Below are 18,882 nucleotides of genomic sequence, written 5' to 3'. Positions count from 1 at the left end.
CCTTGGGAGACCCTACCAGGGGCTAGTGCCCCGGACAACACAGCTCCCTGGTTCACAGGGACACGCAAACCCTCAAACCACATTAAGGTGGCGATTCATGGAGGGGGGATGTGTCAAGGAAAAATTTAATTTGATAAGAGACGTGGTTTACTAATTCAGCTAGAACAGGGGTACTCAAATACAAATCTTAAAGGTTCACAAAGAAAATGTTCAGTAAGACAAAGGTCCATTTATTAAGGTCAGCTTAAACTAGATACTTTACTTTGCTGTTACATTTTTCTAAGCATTCCATAGTTTTTTTTTAACTTTCAGGCAGCCGACAGTTTTAATTTGGTGAAAATAAACTGGAAGACTTGAAATGCTCTTTGGTGCATTCAAGGAAACTTCAACATCTGAGGTTTGAGAGTCAGCTGTTCAAAAGCACTGCATTCACAAGCAGTGTTTTTGAGAAATGGAACTCAGAAGATAAACAATAAGCATGAAACATTCAAAAAAACGATCATCAGAATTGAGGTGATTATTTGTTGAAAAGTTTGCAGTTTATTCTCTACAAATCACTATTTCCCCATTTTCTCCATTCTCCCAACTGGTTCACACACCCAACCCAACCACCCACCAAAGTTTGAATCAGATCAAATCATCCTGAGAATTAAAGAACATTTAAAGTTCAAACATTTTAAGTTCAGAACTATTGCACATTTTGCAAAACACTGTTGCTTAATGAGAGAAGTGGCACCTTTGGTCTGTTGCCAAGACTTTGAACTTTGGCACGAAAGGAGTGATGGCCAGGCGGAGACACTGATGCAAGTGTTCATTGGTGAGTCGGCTGCAGTACTTGTTTTTCACAATGTTCATTGTTGAGAATGCAGGCTCACAGCTATAGGTTGAGACAAACATTGTGAGAATGTGAAGTGCCATCTTATGAGGGAGAGGGAAATCAGATGCAGTAACGGCCTTTGTCCAGAAGGTGGGAGCGTCGCAGTCAGCCTCTTTCAATGCAAGGTTTTCCTGGAGGTCAATCAACTCATTTTGCAGAGAAGCAGCACTGGCCCATGGGAAGATTTGTTGTGCTTCTACAGAGAACTTTTTTTTCAGTGGACAGTTGGACTTGTTTTCCTAATGGGATGTCTTTGAAGCGAGTCTTGAAATTTTCAGTCAGCTTCTCCAGGAATTCTACATGATTGTGAGGATGATCTTCTCCTTTGGTCTGTTCCAAAAGTTTTGGGAAGTGGAGCAGTCCCTCCTGTAGGTCAAAAATAAAAAGGAATAAGTAGCACTGCTTAAAAGGGTACGATTAAGTATCAAAAAGGTGTTCATAGGAATCCAGGGAATGTGTGTGGTAAAGAAAAGATTAAAAAGGCTTACCTGTAGGCCACTTTTGAAAACCTCCAGTTTCCTCTGGAAAGCACGCACTGCTGACATCAGCTCTCACACTGTGTTGTTCTTGCACTCATGCTTGAGATTTAGGTCATTGAGATGAGATGTATCAGCCAAAAATGCAAGAGCTTCCATCTTTTCTTCATTTTGCATGAATTCCATGAACTGTTTTGCGTTTGCACTCTATTGCTCTGACAGAAACACTTGCAGCTCTTTCCTAATGGACCAAAAACGCTCCAGGACCTTGCCTTTGCTCAACCATCTGACATTGTTGTGCATGAGCAAATCATCAAATGTTGCATTGATCTCTGTCAGGAATGTGCGCAGCAAGCCGTGCTGCAGTGAAGAATATGCTCTCAAAACGTTTACGAGTCTCATCACTGTTGCCATGATTTCAGAGTACACTTCTCCAAGACTTTGTCCTCGCACAAAGGACAGGTTGGTGTATCATGCAGTGGTAAGATATTAGGTCACGGTGGTGATCTTTCAGGCGGTGAACCTGTCCTCTCTCTCTCCCTATCATGGCTGGAGCCATCAGTAGCAATTGACACCACTTTCTTCCAATCTATCCCTCTTTCATTCAGCATTCCCATTATTGCTTCATAAATGTCTTCTTGCCTTGTAAGTTCACTGAGGTTTGCCAGGCCCAACACATCTTCAACAAACTCCCCATTTGCCTCATCATAAAACCTCACACACACCAGCAACTGAGCATTGTCAGTGGTGTCTGTGGGCTCATCCACAGCTAAGGGAAATGCACTGTGCATTTTTATTCCATCGCAAAGCTGTTTAATCAAATCGCCAGCCAGTACTTCAGTTCTTCTGGTTGCTGTGGAATCTGAGGGGGATTTGCTTGATTTTACTTCATTTCCTCTTTTTGTTTGCCTGCCAACATGGTCTCCATCACTTCAGTCATCATTTTTTTTATTTCTGCATCAGAGAAGGGCTTCTTGTGTTTACCCAACACCCATGCTACGTAGCTTTTTTTCATTGTGACATAGGAGTAACAAGAATTCTGCTTGTGGCTTGATATGACGATTTCATCTCATTGATTTTTGTGGTTCTTAGCTCTGAGTTTTGAGGATATTTTGCTTCAAAATAACTGTTTTGTGTCATAGTGGCGTTTCAAATTGCCACTCTTCACAAGGGTGTTTCTTGGCATAATAGGCACATGGGTTTGGTGGTCATTGGAGGGAGGATGAACGCATATTTCTCAATCCATTCCTCTTTGAATTGCCGATTTTCACTGTCGACTTTTCTTGCCACCTTTGAACATTTTGATTTACGTTTGAAATCTAGGCTACTAGCGAACTGCCGAAGAAACTAGCTCCACTATTACCTTTTACCTATTTCTTGTTGTAAATAAAGTTTGAATCATTGTCATGGAAATGAGATGACGCTGAATCTGATTGGACCAAACCATGGAGCAGTCCGACATTCGGAGCGCTGCTTGCAGTGGAGAAAGAGAAGTGTTTTGAGTCATTGCGGCGATGTCTTGCACATAATACAAATAATAAATGTGAAAATTATAATTTGCTCAGAGTCCGGAGACAGTTGTGATTCAGAGTCCAACCAAGATGACAAACTGGAGCTCTCATAACGGTAGTAAAAAAAACAAGCATATAGTACATTCATTGATGAGGTAACAGTGGCTACATGCGGCCCCCATGTGAGGTCCCTTGAGAAATGTTTGGGACCACAAGAGGATTTTTTTCACAAGTGCCAGATGGAGAAATAAAGCTCTAACACACAAACTGTTCAGACATAAAGCTTTTATTCATGTTAACTTTACCCAATGCAACGAGGTCATAAAACAGGTAAACAAACACCTGTCAGGGAGGTGTGACATCACAGCCGCCCATCAGGAGAGAGGCGGATAATTAACCTGAAAACATTGAAACAGCACCAGCAGTGGCCAACAGACAGTTATTGGCTCTGATCGTAGCTTCAGAAGCAAGAAGCGAGCAAACAGTGGAAGAACAGCAGGAGGCGGGGTCTCAGGCGAGGAGGCGGAGTTTCAGAGATTGTTATCACACCAATCCTGCAAACACTGAGTGCAAAGTTTGGCCTTATGGGCGTTCGCTCCTACGTTGACTTTCAGCCACTCGATGAACCTCTCATGGTCTTGGGTTAACTGCAGGAACTTAGCCAGAAGATCACTGGCCTAAAAACATAGAAACACAAGAAATACTCAAACAACATGTTAAAGGGATGGTTCGGGTTTTTTGAAGTGGGGTTGTTTGAAGTGCTTATCAGTACTAAATAAAAACTTTTTTAAGGACAATAAAATGTATTTGAACAATTTGACAACTTATGAAGATCTGAACACTCTGTAGATTCACTGATCATAAAAATAATCCTTAGTTAAAGATTTAAATCATATTTTGTGAACATTTGAACCCAAACTCATTTAGCTTTATCTTTAGTCAAAATTAAATCCATTGTTTTTTATTTAATTATGCCTGATGCTAACTCAGAGTTAAATTAGAATTTTAAAGACAATCAAGAAAATAATCGTCAGATAAATCAATAATTAAAATGATTGGTTATCTACCTGCCATAATGAAGGCAACAGTCATTCAATTAATCATTTCAGAAACATTTTTGCAACTCTCAATTTGTCCTCACGAGTCTTTGATAGATGTAGTGCTTAATGTGAATACTCTCATACTGTACAGCACAGTTCTATATCAATACTGTTAAACGGGTGTGAATGTTTTGGTGGAATTAAAAATGCATAGTAACACAACTTATACGCACAGTCGGATGTATAAATCTACACACTCACATGGTGTGGCCATGACAACTGCGGCCTGAAGAGGGCGCTGCAGTGTTAACCTGAAGTGAAAGTGTGTTTGTGTGTGCTTTCTGCACCTTGTTGAAGCCCTGGCTCCCCAGCTTCCTCCCTAGAACATCTCCGATCCCCGGCAGATCCCTCACAAATTTGTGGCCCATCGGCTCGCTGACAAAATCCCGGTGCTTCTTAGTCATGGTCCACATCCTGCTGGAAATCATGGACAAGAACTCATAGTCAGAAAAAAAACACATCAGAGATAATTCAATGATCTCTGAAGTGAACAAATATTTACAGTTTAGCGGGCAAAAAAAACTAGATTTTTTTTATAGAGTTATTTTATAAATCGATTGCAATCAAAATGCTTGCTAATGAATTCCTCTTTATTTAGATCATAAAGTTACAGCCCTAAAAGTAAGTCAATAGTTGTTAATTAATTTAAATGCCCTTTAACAGACCAGAATTAATTCTTGAGAAGAAATAAATCAAAAATATGAAATAAGAGTCATATAAAGTCTTATTTCATACCTTTTCCTACTGTTTGTTTTAGGTGAGCTTATATGATTATCATACAGATCCAGTCGTGTGGTAAGTATTCAGATCCTCTACAATAAGACTAATAACTTTCCAAATAAAAGGTCAAATATGTAATAATACCAGTAAAATGAAGTTAACGTATGAAAAATAATTGTGTTTTACTTTCTTAGCTATTGTTTTGAGGAGTGAAAACTTGTAATCTGTAAAGTAACTAAAGCTGTCAAACAAAGTTAGTGTAGGAGAAGTAAAATTGGCCATATTTAATTTAGAGATATTTCTTCGTGGAGTAGAAGGAGTAAGATATTAAAGGAAATACTATACTAAGTAACCTACAAGTGTGTTACATTTGTACTTGAGTATAATACATCCACCACTGATTACTGATTAATGCTTGTTTGTGTCATTTTTTCATTTGAATAAAAAAAATGGATTAAAGCAGCTGCTGGAGTCTCACAGTGAAACCAGTGAGACCAGCTTATGGCGGAACCAGACTGCAGGTTTATGCTGGACTCTGCTGGTCCAGGGATAACCTGGTTCAGAGAGAGTGTTCACCTTCTGGTCTGGACCGGCTGTACGTGGACCGGGTTCACGTGCGGGAGGATCAGGCGGGTGCAGACAGACAGGCCAACGGTACAGAGACAAACAGTTTAAACTTCAACGTGAAACCCAACAATTAAATCAGATAAGTTATTTGTTTAAAGTCTGAGTGGTTTGACTCACCTGAGATGAGAAAACACCAAACTTAACGACCAACCCGCAGGAAAACTTTCCTCTGTTACTGAGGTTGTTTTATTCTGAAACCAAGAAATACCAATACACGTGTTCTTGTCGGTGTCCCAGTGAAATGTCATCCTGAGCGACCCAAGTGCTGCCTTTTTTTACTTTTATTAGACACAAAGAAATTTGCAAAGCAAGTTAGGGAAGATCAGAACAAATATATACAGCGTGTTAATTAAAACAAAGATGTATTACAAAATATAGAAGCCATAAAACAAAAAACAAAACCATCAGGGGTAAACAGACGAGCACAAAGGGCAAGCTAAGAGACATTTAAACAGCAAGGATTTTATATATATGCATCGAGCTTCAGAGAAGAGACGACAAACTAAAGAAAATATAATATTATGGAAACGACAAAGTGCCGTTCACGGTGGAGACCAGAGGACATTGTTGTCATTCATGCCGTCACGTGTTTTAAAGCGCGGTCTAAAAACGTTGTTTCTTTCTGTTGAAAACTCCTGCAGTGGACACAGCAAGGCCAACCAGTTGTTTAACTCACCATTACGTAGAAAAAGCCTCGTGTTTGATGTGTTTTTGATGTGCCGACATTAGCAGAGTGTCGTATCAGACTCAGATATACCTTTACTTGTTTTAGTTGCACATTTTCACAGAACAGTAGGGCAATGTTAAATCATATCAATGTAAATAGGAGTTCAGCTTGACTTTCTATATGACCAACAGACAGTAAGTGTTTTACGGCGTGGCTACCTGTGGTTGACACTCTGAGCTGTTTTTTGCTAGCATCACAGACAAGTATCACAATGTACATCAGTTACTGTGAATTACATAAACACCTTGCTGACTGATAACTAAGCTTGTCAAACCCTCCCGCTTCTGGCTTCACCGTCTCGTTTAAAAAAGGTCACTACTGGCTCCAAAACCAAGATGACAAACTGGAGGTCTGAAACAGTAGTCCAAAAGCAAGCACGTAGACATTCATTGATGATTGTAACAGTCGCTACATGCAGTCAATGTTCGTTTCTGTGTCACAGTTCTTCTCTGCCTCACCACTCTGCACCTGCCTGCTTCAATCTGCCAATCAGACACACCCCTCTCATCAAGCCAACTCCACTCACCTGTGCTCTCTGCTCTGCTCTGGCTGCATTTAAGCCCCAGCTCCACTCTCACTCATTGCCAGATTGTTCTCGATGCTTGCACCAGACTCTCCAGCGTTTTTCTGCCTGATCTCCCGGTTTCGACCCTGCTTGCCTCTGACCATCCTGCCGGACCGTTCTCCTGGTAATCACCTCAGCCTTCCGTCCCCGACCACGATCCTCGCCTGTCCCTTTCTGGATTCTGCCTGTCTGCTCCCTTGGCTATCCGGTGATTACCTGATTCAGCTCTACATAGTGAGTGTCACTCTCGTCTCCTCTGTGGCATCCTGCAGTTCTGTGACTCTGATTATCCCTTCACTGAGTGAGTACAAGACTGAGCTTCACGGACGTTACTCACCAGTATCCTGGTTTGGTTCGGCGGAACCTACTCTACGATCCCCACCAGAGACTGTTAAAGGCCAGCGGCCAGAAGATAGACTGTTTTGCCTACTGCCTTTGATTCCTGCTCATGTGTCAATAAAGTTTGTTACCAACGATACCTGCCTGTCTTTGTGCTGCTATTGGGTCCAAACCATACCCCTTACAGTACAATCTGGCCAAAAGAATGGACCCAGCGCACAGCCCCGATCCACTGGCTCGCCTGGACCGGGTGGAGACCCAGCTCCAGCATCAAGAGGCGATGTTAGACTCCACCACGGCTAACATTCAGTTTGCGGCAGCTAACCAAGAGCAAGCGCTAGCCACGCTATCCGCCCAGGTTCAACAACTCACCGCGACCCTAGCCCAGTCCATCTCTCCGCTAGCTCCTCCGAGTCATCCTCCTCCACCAGCTCCGGCATATCCTGGTCCGGTCTTAGAGGCTCGAGTGGGAGTCCCGGAACGCTACGCCGGGGACCCAGAGGGTTGCAATCCATTCATCACAAACTGTTCAATCCTCTTTTCTCTGCAACCCCACACCTTCGCCTCCGAGGCAGCTAAGGTGGCGTTCACGATCAATAGCCTGACAGGTCGCGCTCGGCTGTGGGGAACAGCCGAGTGGGAACGCCACACGCCCGCTTGCTCCTCCTTCATCGCCTTCACCACCGAACTCCGCAAGGTGTTCGGTGTAGCATCCCGAGGTCCCGACGCTTCCGGGGGTCTCCTGGGTTTCAGACAGGGAGCCTGCTCGGTGACTGACTACGCCATTGACTTCCGCATCCGGGCTCGGAGGAGCGAGTGGAACCAGGCGGCTCAGGTGGACGCCTTCCTGTTGGGGCTGGCCGACTACGTCAAGGACGAGCTGGTGTCCTATGACCTTCCTGCCTCTCTCGACGATATCATCGAGCTGGCTTCCCGTGTGGACAGACGGATTCAAGCTAGACACCAAGAGAGACGGCAGGGACGAGGGGAGGGGCTTCCGGCTCTTCGTCCTCCAGCTTCTCCCAGGTCCTCAACTCCGCCCGCCAGCACACCGAGGAGGGATTCTGAGCCCATGCAGATCGGCCGGGCCAGCCTAACACCACAAGAGAGAGAGAGGCGCCGCAGAGGGAACCTCTGCCTCTACTGTGGTCAGCCCGGACACTTCATTTCCAGGTGTCCGGCAAAAGGTCAGGCTCACCGATGAGGGAGGAGGTCCCGGTGAGGCACACATCTAGATCCTCCTCAATCTCACGTCCCCTGTGCCAGGTCCGACTGCTGCTACCCCAAGGCTCTCAGACTCTTGCCACACTCATAGACTCTGGTTCAGACGCTAACATCATCGACGACGACCTAGCACTTCAGCTAGGCGTCGGTCGAATTCGCCTGCCAGTTCCTGTTCCTGCCAATGCCCTGGACGGTCACCTCCTGGGGACTGTCACCCACCAGACGGTGCCCATCCACATGCTCCTGTCTGGCAACCACCACGAGACTATCCAGTTTCACATCCTGTCCTCTCCTCGTCACCTACTCCTCCTGGGATTCCCCTGGCTTCGACGTCATAACCCACACATAGACTGGACCACGGGGGCGATCCTGGGTTGGAGCCCTACTTGTCATCAGGTCTGTCTAAAGCAAGCCACCGCTTCCCAGTCATCTACCTGTTCCAGTCCTGCTCCAGATATGTCGGGGGTCCCTGCTGAATACCTAGACTTTCGAGAGGTCTTCAGCAAAGCCAAAGCAACCTCTCTTCCCCCGCATAGACCCTACGACTGCGCCATCGACCTCCAGTCTGGCTCTGCTCCCCCCAGAGGCCGCCTGTACTCCATTTCCGCCTCTGAGAGAGGGGCCATGGACACCTACATTAATGACTCTTTGGCCGCAGGCATCATCCGACCCTCGTCATCTCCGGCAGGGGCGGGCTTCTTCTTTGTGGCAAAAAAGGACAAGACGCTCCGCCCCTGTATCGACTATCGAGGACTGAATGACATTACGGTGAAAAACCGTTATCCCCTGCCCCTCATCGCCTCAGCATTCGAGCTCCTGGAGGGAGCTACAGTCTTCACCAAACTCGATCTACGTAACGCCTACCACCTGGTCCGGATCCGAGAGGGAGACGAATGGAAGACGGCGTTCAACACCCCCACCGGCCACTATGAGTACCTGGTGATGCCTTTTGGTCTCACTAATGCTCCTGCCGTCTTCCAGGCCCTTGTTAACGACGTACTCAGAGACATGCTTAACAAGTTTGTTTTCGTCTACCTCGATGACATCCTGATCTTCTCCCGATCCAAGGACGAACACATTCACCATGTCCAGAGGGTTCTCCAACGTCTCCTGGAGAATTCACTCTTCGTCAAGGCTGAGAAGTGTGAATTCCATGTTCCATCCATCTCCTTCCTGGGGTACGTCATAGGGAGGGGGACCGTCCAGATGGACTCTACCAAGGTCTCCGCTGTCACCTCCTGGCCCACTCCGGACTCCCGTAAGCAGCTTCAGCGTTTTCTGGGCTTCGCCAACTTTTACCGGAGGTTCATCAGAGGGTACAGCACGGTGGCAGCCCCCCTCACGGCCCTCACCTCCTCCAAGGTGCCCTTCCGGTGGTCTTCGGCCGCCAATGAGGCTTTCCGGTCCCTGAAGACACGTTTTACGACGGCCCCCATCCTCATAATGCCTGACACCGAACGACAGTTCGTGGTCGAAGTGGACGCCTCCGACGTGGGAGTTGGGGCTGTTCTGTCTCAGAGGGCCGCCATCGACCAGAAGCTACACCCCTGCGCCTTCTTCTCCAGGCGGTTGACCCCGGCCGAGAGAAACTGTGATATTGGTAACAGAGAGTTACTAGCAGTGAAGTTGGCTCTGGAGGAGTGGCGACACTGGTTAGAGGGGACCAAACTGCCGTTCCTGGTGTGGACAGATCACAAGAACCTTGAGTACATCCAGTCAGCCAAGAGACTGAACTCCCGCCAGGCCCGGTGGTCACTCTTCCTGACCAGATTCAACTTCTCTCTCTCATATCGGCCGGGGTCCCGCAACGTCAAGCCTGATGCCTTGTCTCGGCAGTTCCAGGAGGAGGAGAGGGAGGCTGGTGAACCCAATACCATTCTTCCAGCCTCACGTCTCATCGCCACACTTACCTGGGAGGTGGAGGAAAGGGTCAGAGCTGCCATCCAGGACCAGCCCGGACCCAGTTCCTGTCCACCAGAACGCCTGTATGTTCCACCTGACCTCCGGTCCGAGGTCCTCCAGTGGGCTCACAGCTCCAAACTCACCTGCCACCCTGGGATCCAGCGGACTAAGGAGGTCGTACAGCGTCGCTTCTGGTGGTCCACGCTGACGGAGGATACTCGGAGCTTCGTCAACGCCTGCCCCACCTGCAACCAACACAAACCTACGCTCCAAGCTCCTGCTGGTCTTCTGCACCCACTACCAGTACCTCATCGTCCTTGGTCACACATCTCCGTGGACTTCGTCACCGGTCTACCACCATCCAGCGGCAACACCACCATTCTGACGGTTGTGGACCGGTTTAGCAAGATGGCCCACTTCGTGCCCCTGCCCAAGCTCCCTTCAGCCAAGGGGACTGCTAAATTGTTGCTGAGACATGTGGTCCGTCTCCATGGCATCCCAGTGGATGTGGTTTCTGATCGGGGCCCCCAGTTCGCCTCTATTTTCTGGAGAGAATTCTGCTCGCTCCTGGGGGCCACCGTCAGTCTCTCATCAGGATACCATCCCCAGTCTAACGGCCAGACGGAGCGCAAGAATCAGGAGATGGAGACGGCACTCCGTTGCATGACATCACAATCCCCATCGTCTTGGTCCGAACAGCTCCTGTGGGTGGAATACTCCCACAACACCCTGACCAGTTCTGCCACTGGTCTCTCTCCCTTCCAGTGCGTATACGGCTACCAGCCACCTCTGTTCCCAACCCTAGAGAGAGAGACTTCCTGTCCATCCGTCCAGGCTTTCATCCGCCGCTGCCGTAGGACCTGGATCCGAGCTCGAGCTGCCCTCCTCAAGGCCGCTGGTCGCTATGCCTCTGCCTCCAACCGCCACCGCTCCCAGGCTCCAGAATATCAGCTAGGTCAAAAGGTTTGGCTCTCCACCCGTGACCTTCCCCTGAGGGTGGAGTCAAAGAAGCTGGCCCCCCGCTTCATTGGTCCTTTCGAGGTGGTCAAGATCATCAACCCGGCAGCGGTGAGACTCAAACTCCCCAGATCTATGCGCGTCCATCCCACATTCCACGTCTCCAGGATCAAGCCGGTCCGAGAGAGTGCCCTGGTCCCCGCCGTCCCACCTCCTCCACCTCCTCGTTTCATCGACGGAGGCCTCACCTACACGGTCCGCCGTCTCCTGCAGTCCCGCCGACGTGGGAGGGGCCTTCAATACCTGGTGGACTGGGAGGGATACGGCCCCGAGGAGAGATCCTGGGTCCCTGCCAGACACATATTGGGTCACCACCTCATCAGGGACTTTCATCAGCGCCACCCCGATCAACCCACCAGAACCAGTTATATCCCCAGACCACGGACTCCATTCCCCCGGCCATCCCATCGCTCAGAACCATCGGATGATGAGTCCGACGCTGATGATGGGCGCAACAATAACCCCCTCTCTGACGCGGACGACGCATTCCCTACAGTCGGGGATGAGGGGATGGAGGTGGACGTCTCGGACGAATATTAACCCTCCTCCGGACCCCCTCCACCCACCCAGCTCTGCATTGGATTTTGTTTGGGTCGTCAGGAGCCGCCCCTTAAGGAGGGGGTTCTGTCACAGTTCTTCTCTGCCTCACCACTCTGCACCTGCCTGCTTCAATCTGCCAATCAGACACACCCCTCTCATCAAGCCAACTCCACTCACCTGTGCTCTCTGCTCTGCTCTGGCTGCATCTAAGCCCCAGCTCCACTCTCACTCATTGCCAGATTGTTCTCGATGCTTGCACCAGACTCTCCAGCGTTTTTCTGCCTGATCTCCCGGTTTCGACCCTGCTTGCCTCCGACCATCCTGCCGGACCGTTCTCCTGGTAATCACCTCAGCCTTCCGTCCCCGACCACGATCCTCGCCTGTCCCTTTCTGGATTCTGCCTGTCTGCTCCCTTGGCTATCCGGTGATTACCTGATTCAGCTCTACATAGTGAGTGTCACTCTCGTCTCCTCTGTGGCATCCTGCAGTTCTGTGACTCTGATTATCCCTTCACTGAGTGAGTACAAGACTGAGCTTCACGGACGTTACTCACCAGTATCCTGGTTTGGTTCGGCGGAACCTACTCTACGATCCCCACCAGAGACTGTTAAAGGCCAGCGGCCAGAAGATAGACTGTTTTGCCTACTGCCTTTGATTCCTGCTCATGTGTCAATAAAGTTTGTTACCAACGATACCTGCCTGTCTTTGTGCTGCTATTGGGTCCAAACCGTACCCCTTACATTCTGTGCCTTCACATCCAATTATGAAATGTTTGGGACCACAAGAGGATTTTTTTTTACAAGTGTCAGATGGAGAAATAAAGCAATGATACACAAACGGTTCAGACATAAAACTTTTATTCATGTTAACTTTACCCAAAGCAACAAGGTCATAAAACGGGTAAAGAAACACCAGTCAGGGAGCTGTGACATCACAGCCACCCATCAGGAGGCGGGGTTTCATGTGAGGAAGCGGAGTTTCAGAGGTTGTTTTCACACCACTCATTCAAACCCCGAGTACAGGACTCAGCGTCGCGGGAGTTCGCTCCTGAGGTGTTCTTCAGCCAACTGCTGAACTGCATAGTGTCTTGCTTGACATGCAGGTACTGACCCAGAACATCACTGGCCTGAAAACACAGAAACACAAGAAATACACAATCAACATGTTTAAGGGATAGTTTGGGTTTTTTGAAGTGGGGTTGTTTGAAGTGCTTGTCAGTACTAAATAAAAAGTCAAAAGACTGAAACTGTAGCTGTTCAGACCATGGCCCAATCAGTTTCCATCTGGTGCATAAAACAGCCCCTACCCCCTCAAGTAGGCGGCGGCTCACTCCTGGCAGACAAAAATAAAAAAAAATCTCAAAAATATACAGACTTGTAACTCAAACAGACAACAGTCTCCAACGACCCGTTCAACATCGGGAAAAACTTGATTACTTTCATGCCCCCGGGCTCTGCCCGTCTACCCTAACATTCTGGACAAAACTTCATACACACACTATCCACAAACAAGTCGCAGCAGTCCAGCCTCCCCATCAGTCTGTCTGCTCGAGGACCTCTCATCAGTTGAGCATATCATATAATTACTGACATCTTATTTTGATTCATTTGTTTCTTTATTTATTGATTGATTTCTACGTTTTCATTTTTTCCACATTTCCTCCTTATTATTACCTATTTCTTTATTTATTTCTTTATTCATCAATTCATACATATTATACATATTATTATTATTATAGTTTAATATTTAGTATTTTTATTTGTATAATTATTATTATTAAGTGTGTAAATATATGTAATCTAATAATGTTACATTAATAGAATATTGCTATTATTATTGTTGTTGTTGTTGTTAAAAATAATAACTATAATAATAATAACTTATACGCACAGTCGGATGTATAAATCTTCACACTCACTTGTGATCTGAGTGTGATAATGATCTATGGCGTGGCCATGACAACTGCGGCCTGAAGAGGGCGCTGCAGTGTTAACCTGAAGTGAAAGTGTGTATGTGTGTGCTTTCTGCACCTTGTTGAAGCCCAGGTTCTCCAGCCTCCGCCCCAGATTATCTCCGATCCCCGGCAGATCCCTCACAGATTTGTGTCCCATCGGCTCGCCGACAAAATTCCGGTGCTTCTTAGTCGTGGACGTCATCCTGCTGGAAGTCATGGACAAGAACTCATAGTCAGAAAAAAACTGATCAGAGATAATTAACTGATCTCTGAAGTGAACAAATATTTACGGGCAAAAAAAACGTGATTTTTAATAAAGGTTATTATTTTATAAATCAATTTTCAGTATGCTTGCTACTGAATTCCTCTTTATTTAGATCATAAAGTTACAGCCCTAAAAGTAAGTCTATAGTTGTTAATTAATTTAAATGCCTACTTTGAACAGACCGAAACTAAAGCTTGAGAAAAAAGAAAAAAGAAATCAAAAATATGAAATAAGAGTCATAAAAAGTACATTTTAAAAAATATAATGTCTTTATATACAACAAACTAGAAATCAGATCTTTGTCATATCTGGTCCTCTCCCTACGTCTGTCTCCTCCCTGCGCCGCATAACTGATAAACTATGTGGACCACCTCCGGTTCACTTCATTCTCAGCATGTGGATGTGGTGGAATACTTCTCGGAAACATGTCAGGGGCCTTTTTGACGGTATGAGTATGAGAACCACACGCGCGCTGCGTGATTGTAACCCGCTCACTGCTGGGTCACATGAATATAAATTCTGATAAACTGTTCATCACACTCTGTATCGTCTCCCTCTCACCGCGCTGTCTCTCCCTGGTTCCGGATCGTCCCGTATTAAAAACTTTAAAGCAGTCTCCTTACTGAAGAACAATAGAATGCCACCCGTCAGAGTGGGTAAGAGTGAGTGAGATACCCGCCACTGCCCAATTCCACCCGCATTTGGCGGGTGTTTATGTCAAGCCCTGATTATCATACAGATCCAGTGGTGGGGTAAGTATTCATATCCTCTAGGTCGGACCAGCCGAACGTGGACCGGGAGGATCAGGCGGGTTCAGACAGGAAGACAGACAGGATAACGATACAGAAACAGTTTAAAACTTTAACACCACTTTTAGAAACCGAAGTGAAACCCCACAATTTAATCAAATAAGTTATTTTCTTTTAAAGTCTAAGTGGTTTGACTCACCTGAGCTGAGAAAACACACCAAACTTCACAAGGAACCCACAGGAAAACGTGCCTCTGTTACTGGTGGCGTTTTATTATGAGACCAGGAAATATCAACACACAAGTCTGTTCACTTGTTCATGTGAAACCAGATCCACGGGCGGCCCCGATACTGAGCATTCCCCAAACAGGGTTCACTCGCTCTCTCCAAGGTGTGTCGACTCTGTCTTTAAGTTTTTGCTTATTAAAGGCCTTGACACACCCCTGATGAAGTGTTTTCCATTCATTGAGTCCAGTGGCATGTTGGGAACTCCCTCTCACTGAGACAAAGGAAGGTGTTATTGTTATGACTTTAGCTGAAGCGCCTGACTATCTAGAGTTTACCCCTTGTCCTGGAGCTCTCAGCCCAGACAAGGCCACCAACTATCTCTCTAAGACAGAAGGAGCAACAGTAAATCATGCACAAGAACAATTGTCAAGAAATCAATTCATAGAAAAAGACAGGAAGCAATTAGACAAACTGTTAATTAAATAAATGAGTAGAAAGCAAAAGTTTAAAAGTAAATACAAACAAAATAATTAAATGGGGTGAACTTCAATAAAACATATATCTATACACATAAAGAAGACACTGCAACTTTAGTCTTCCTTAGTAAGTGTGATTTGTAAGCTCTCATAGTACTCTTAAAAAAGGTAAAAAAATAAGTTTTGCAAAAAGCCTCTGAGGCTGCATCTGATTTTCTCCAGTTTCAGAAACTGCATAGTGTCTCTAATCCATCTCGTACAGTGAGGAGGTGCTGGTTCCTTCCAGGACATAAGAACAAGGTGTCTGGCTTTTAAGGCGGTAAATGCTATGAGGACATAATTGTGCGTTCGATTTATACTCGGAAGTCGGAATTCGTAACTGAGAATAACATCACACCAGAGTTGAAATTTCCTACTGGGACTGGGAAAGTCCGACTTCTGAGTACAAATGGAATGCACCATAAGCTTTGCCCTTAGCGATTTGAGTTTCAGGGGTAAATCCAAACAGGGCACATATGGGGTTGGGAGGTATGTCTTTCTGAAACATCATAGTATAGGCACTAAAAATGCGGGTCCAAAATGAGCTAAGGTTGGGCCAGAACCACATGTGTACATGTGTATGTAGTCCGCTGGTTGACCTTTACAGCGAGGACATGAGGAGTCTACGTTGGGGAAGATTTTCACTAGCGCTGCTCTGGTCAAGTGTGCTCTAAAACAAGCGCATATTAAAGAACTTAATTTAAATTGACTATAGGCATACTCCACTTGCACCCAGGTCTGAGTGAGAGAAGACGAAGAGGGAGAAGTGCTGTTTGCTGTGTTGGAGTACAGAAAGCGCTGCTCAGTGCTATCTAAAAGATTGTCATGGCTGAAGATCCTCTCTCCCTCTTCGTCTTCTCTCACTCCTCTCTCCTTCTTCCTGCAACAACTGCGGTCTCGCACAAGATTTCAGCGCGAGACCTCTCTGTGAGCAAGACTTGGTTACAGACAACAACAGAGAGCATAAGGTAAAGTAGCATGGCTGCCACAGTGTTGTCAGACACTTATTATAACGATCTGAGCCTCAGTCAGTCAGTAGCAAAAACAAACGCTTTTAGTGGCTGTATATTGGCGTATGCCCCGTGCCCCGTTTAGTTACATTGTTACATATTCATTTCGCGGGTGCCGGCCGGTGCTCCCTCCCTGAAATAGGGTAGGTTGAAAAATCCCGAAGTTATCATTTAATATTACATGCCCAGAAATAATAGATAAAATTAGACAGTGCCAGTCTCTGTTTTTAAGGTCTTTAAAGGGCTCTCTTTAATTGTATGTGGTTTACCATTCCAGATAAATGACATTAGGCTCCTCACCATTGAATTAAAGAAAGACTTTTTAATCAGACATTTTGGCAATACAATAATTTTATTGAGGTTAATTCTGCCGTCTATGGATAGTGGGAGGTTTGCCCATCTAGTCATAAATTTCAGTTCTTAAAGCTGTAGTAGGTAGCATTATTAAAACTACCTTTTAGTCATATTTGCTCAAACTGTCACTTTAAACATGCTGTAGTACATGAGAGAGACAATCTGTGGAAAATACTGCTCCTCCCACTGCTCCTAATGTCATTTGCAAGAACCCAACGCTCCCAAAACACACAACCAATCAGAGCCGAGCAGTCTCTCAGGCTGCTGTCAATCACACGCTGCGCAGCACCACTCCTCTGCGCATGCCCACACGGTCAAGCTCAATTTCTTCAGGGTGCGCAGCGTCAGCCGGTTTGTGTCCACAATCACCGGGAATGAACAAACTACCCATCCCTCTATTGGCAACTACGACTTACACTACAGGACTGTAGGACCGAAGAAGACAAAAGAGGAAAAGGCTAGCTAAAAAGAAAGAGTTGGACCAAGACTCTCAAACCACAGTCAGAGCCTTCCTCTCCGCAACTTGCAGTGGCAGAGAGGCGACCCTCTCGTTCACCGAGGAAAACTCAAACACAGCGGCGCTCACCCGGGGGCTTGTTCGTATCCCCACACCCACCCGGCGCCTCTCACCCTGGGCAACTGCGGAAAAGGCGACAGTCCAGCCCCTCTCCAGGATATTGGTTCCAGAACCTGAGCTGTGTGTGAACGTGAGGGCAACTATATCTAGTTGGTAACGCTCCACCTCCTGCACCAGCTCCGGCTCCTTCCCCACCAGAGAGGTGACATTCCAAGTACCAAAAACCAGCCTACGCTGCCAGGGATCAGCACGCCAAGGCCTCCGCCTTGGACTTGCTGCACCCGACCCCTATGCTTATCCCTGCAGGTGGTGGGCCAACAAGGCGCCGGCTCCACATTGCTCATTCGGGCTGAGCCTGGCCGGGCCCCATGGACAAAACCCACCAGACACTCGCCAACGAGCATCCCCCCCAGGTCTGGGCGAGGTAGCGGTCCCCCGTTCTTGCCTCTTCATAGGGGGGGTTTGAACCGCTCTTAGTCTGGTCCTTACCCTGGGACCAATTTGCCTTGGGAGACCCTACCAGGGGCTAGTGCCCCGGACAACACAGCTCCCTGGTTCACAGGGACACGCAAACCCTCAAACCACATTAAGGTGGCGATTCATGGAGGGGGGATGTGTCAAGGAAAAATTTAATTTGATAAGAGATGTGGTTTCAGAATTGAGGTGATTATTTGTTGAAAAGTTTTGCAGTTTAATTTCTATAAATCACTATTTCCCCATTTTCTCCATTCTCCCAACTGGTTCACACACCCAACCCAAACACCCACCACAGTTTGAATGAAATCAAATCATCCTGAGAATTAAAGAACATTTAAAGTTCAAACATTTTAAATTCAGAACTGTTGCACATTTTGCAAAACACTGAAGTGGCACCTTTGGTCTGTTGCCAAGACTTTGAACTTTGGCACGAAAGAAGTGATGGCCAGGCGGAGACACTGATGCAAGTGTTCATTGGTGAGTCGGCTGCAGTACTTGTTTTTCACAATGTTCATTGTTTAGAATGCAGACTCACAGCTATAGGTTGAGACAAACATTGTGAGAATGTGAAGTGCCATCTTATGAGGGAGAGGGAAATCAGATGCAGTAACGGCCTTTGTCCAGAAGGTGGGAGCGTCGCAGTCAGCCTCTTTCAATGCAAGGTTTTCCTGGAGGTCAATCAACTCATTTTGCAGAGAAGCAACACTGGCCCATGGGAAGATTTGTTGTGCTTCTGCAGAGAACTTTTTTTTCAGTGGACAGTAGGACTTGTTTTCCTAATGGGATGTCTTTGAAGCGAGTCTTGAAATTTTCAGTCAGCTTCTCCAGGAATTCTACATGATTGTGAGGATGATCTTCTCCTTTGGTCTGTTCCAAAAGTTTTGGGAAGTGGAGCAGTCCCTCCTGTAGGTCAAAAATAAAAAGGAATAAGTAGCACTGCTTAAAAGGGTACGATTAAGTATCAAAAAGGTGTTCATAGGAATCCAGGGAATGTGTGTGGTAAAGAAAAGATTAAAAAGGCTTACCTGTAGGCCACTTTTGAAAACCTCCAGTTTCCTCTGGAAAGCACGCACTGCTGACATCAGCTCTCACACTGTGTTGTTCTTGCACTCATGCTTGAGATTTAGGT

At 46.5% G+C, this 18,882-nt stretch overlaps 2 protein-coding genes across 3 annotated transcripts; both read right to left on the bottom strand.

Annotated features, from left to right (window-relative positions):
- Positions 1–3,134: 3,134 nt before the first annotated feature.
- On the bottom strand, positions 3,135–4,377 carry LOC138588804 (barrier-to-autointegration factor-like). Its single transcript, XM_069659056.1, has 2 exons — positions 4,252–4,377; positions 3,135–3,541 (listed from the first exon to the last, which is right to left on the bottom strand). The coding sequence occupies exons 1-2, from the start codon at positions 4,375–4,377 to the stop codon at positions 3,395–3,397; spliced, it is 273 nt and encodes a 90-aa protein (XP_069515157.1). The 3' UTR covers positions 3,135–3,394.
- An 8,088-nt stretch (positions 4,378–12,465) lies between these two features.
- Positions 12,466–14,969, bottom strand: LOC138588606 (barrier-to-autointegration factor B-like). Of its 2 annotated transcripts, none has more exons than XM_069658824.1 (3): positions 14,793–14,969; positions 13,656–13,785; positions 12,466–12,751 (listed from the first exon to the last, which is right to left on the bottom strand). In XM_069658824.1, exons 2-3 carry the CDS (start codon positions 13,779–13,781, stop codon positions 12,605–12,607), a joined length of 273 nt encoding a protein of 90 aa, XP_069514925.1. In that variant the 5' UTR covers positions 13,782–13,785; positions 14,793–14,969; the 3' UTR covers positions 12,466–12,604. The 2 variants fall into 2 exon arrangements, with proteins under 2 accessions (XP_069514925.1, XP_069514926.1); XM_069658825.1 differs by having other exon boundaries at positions 13,656–13,782.
- Between the last annotated feature and the right edge of the window lie 3,913 nt (positions 14,970–18,882).

Source organism: Semicossyphus pulcher, unplaced genomic scaffold (genome assembly GCF_022749685.1).
Source record: "Semicossyphus pulcher isolate SPU_LCO1_2020_fin unplaced genomic scaffold, fSemPul1.0.p SCAF_12, whole genome shotgun sequence".
Classification (NCBI taxonomy): domain Eukaryota; kingdom Metazoa; phylum Chordata; class Actinopteri; order Labriformes; family Labridae; genus Semicossyphus; species Semicossyphus pulcher.
This window is presented reverse-complemented; position numbering and strand designations above follow the sequence as displayed.

Bases quoted from the DNA above. Each gene is read 5' to 3' on its own strand.
- LOC138588606 (XM_069658824.1), bottom strand. From the start codon at position 13,781: ATGACGTCCACGACTAAGAAGCACCGGAATTTTGTCGGCGAGCCGATG. The intron at 12,752-13,655 runs GTGCAGAAAGCA...CTGTGTTTTCAG, and splicing joins AGAACCTGGGCTTCAACAAG to GCCAGTGATGTTCTGGGTCA.
- LOC138588804 (XM_069659056.1), bottom strand. From the start codon at position 4,377: ATGTGGACCATGACTAAGAAGCACCGGGATTTTGTCAGCGAGCCGATG. The intron at 3,542-4,251 runs GTGCAGAAAGCA...CTATGTTTTTAG, and splicing joins GGAGCCAGGGCTTCAACAAG to GCCAGTGATCTTCTGGCTAA.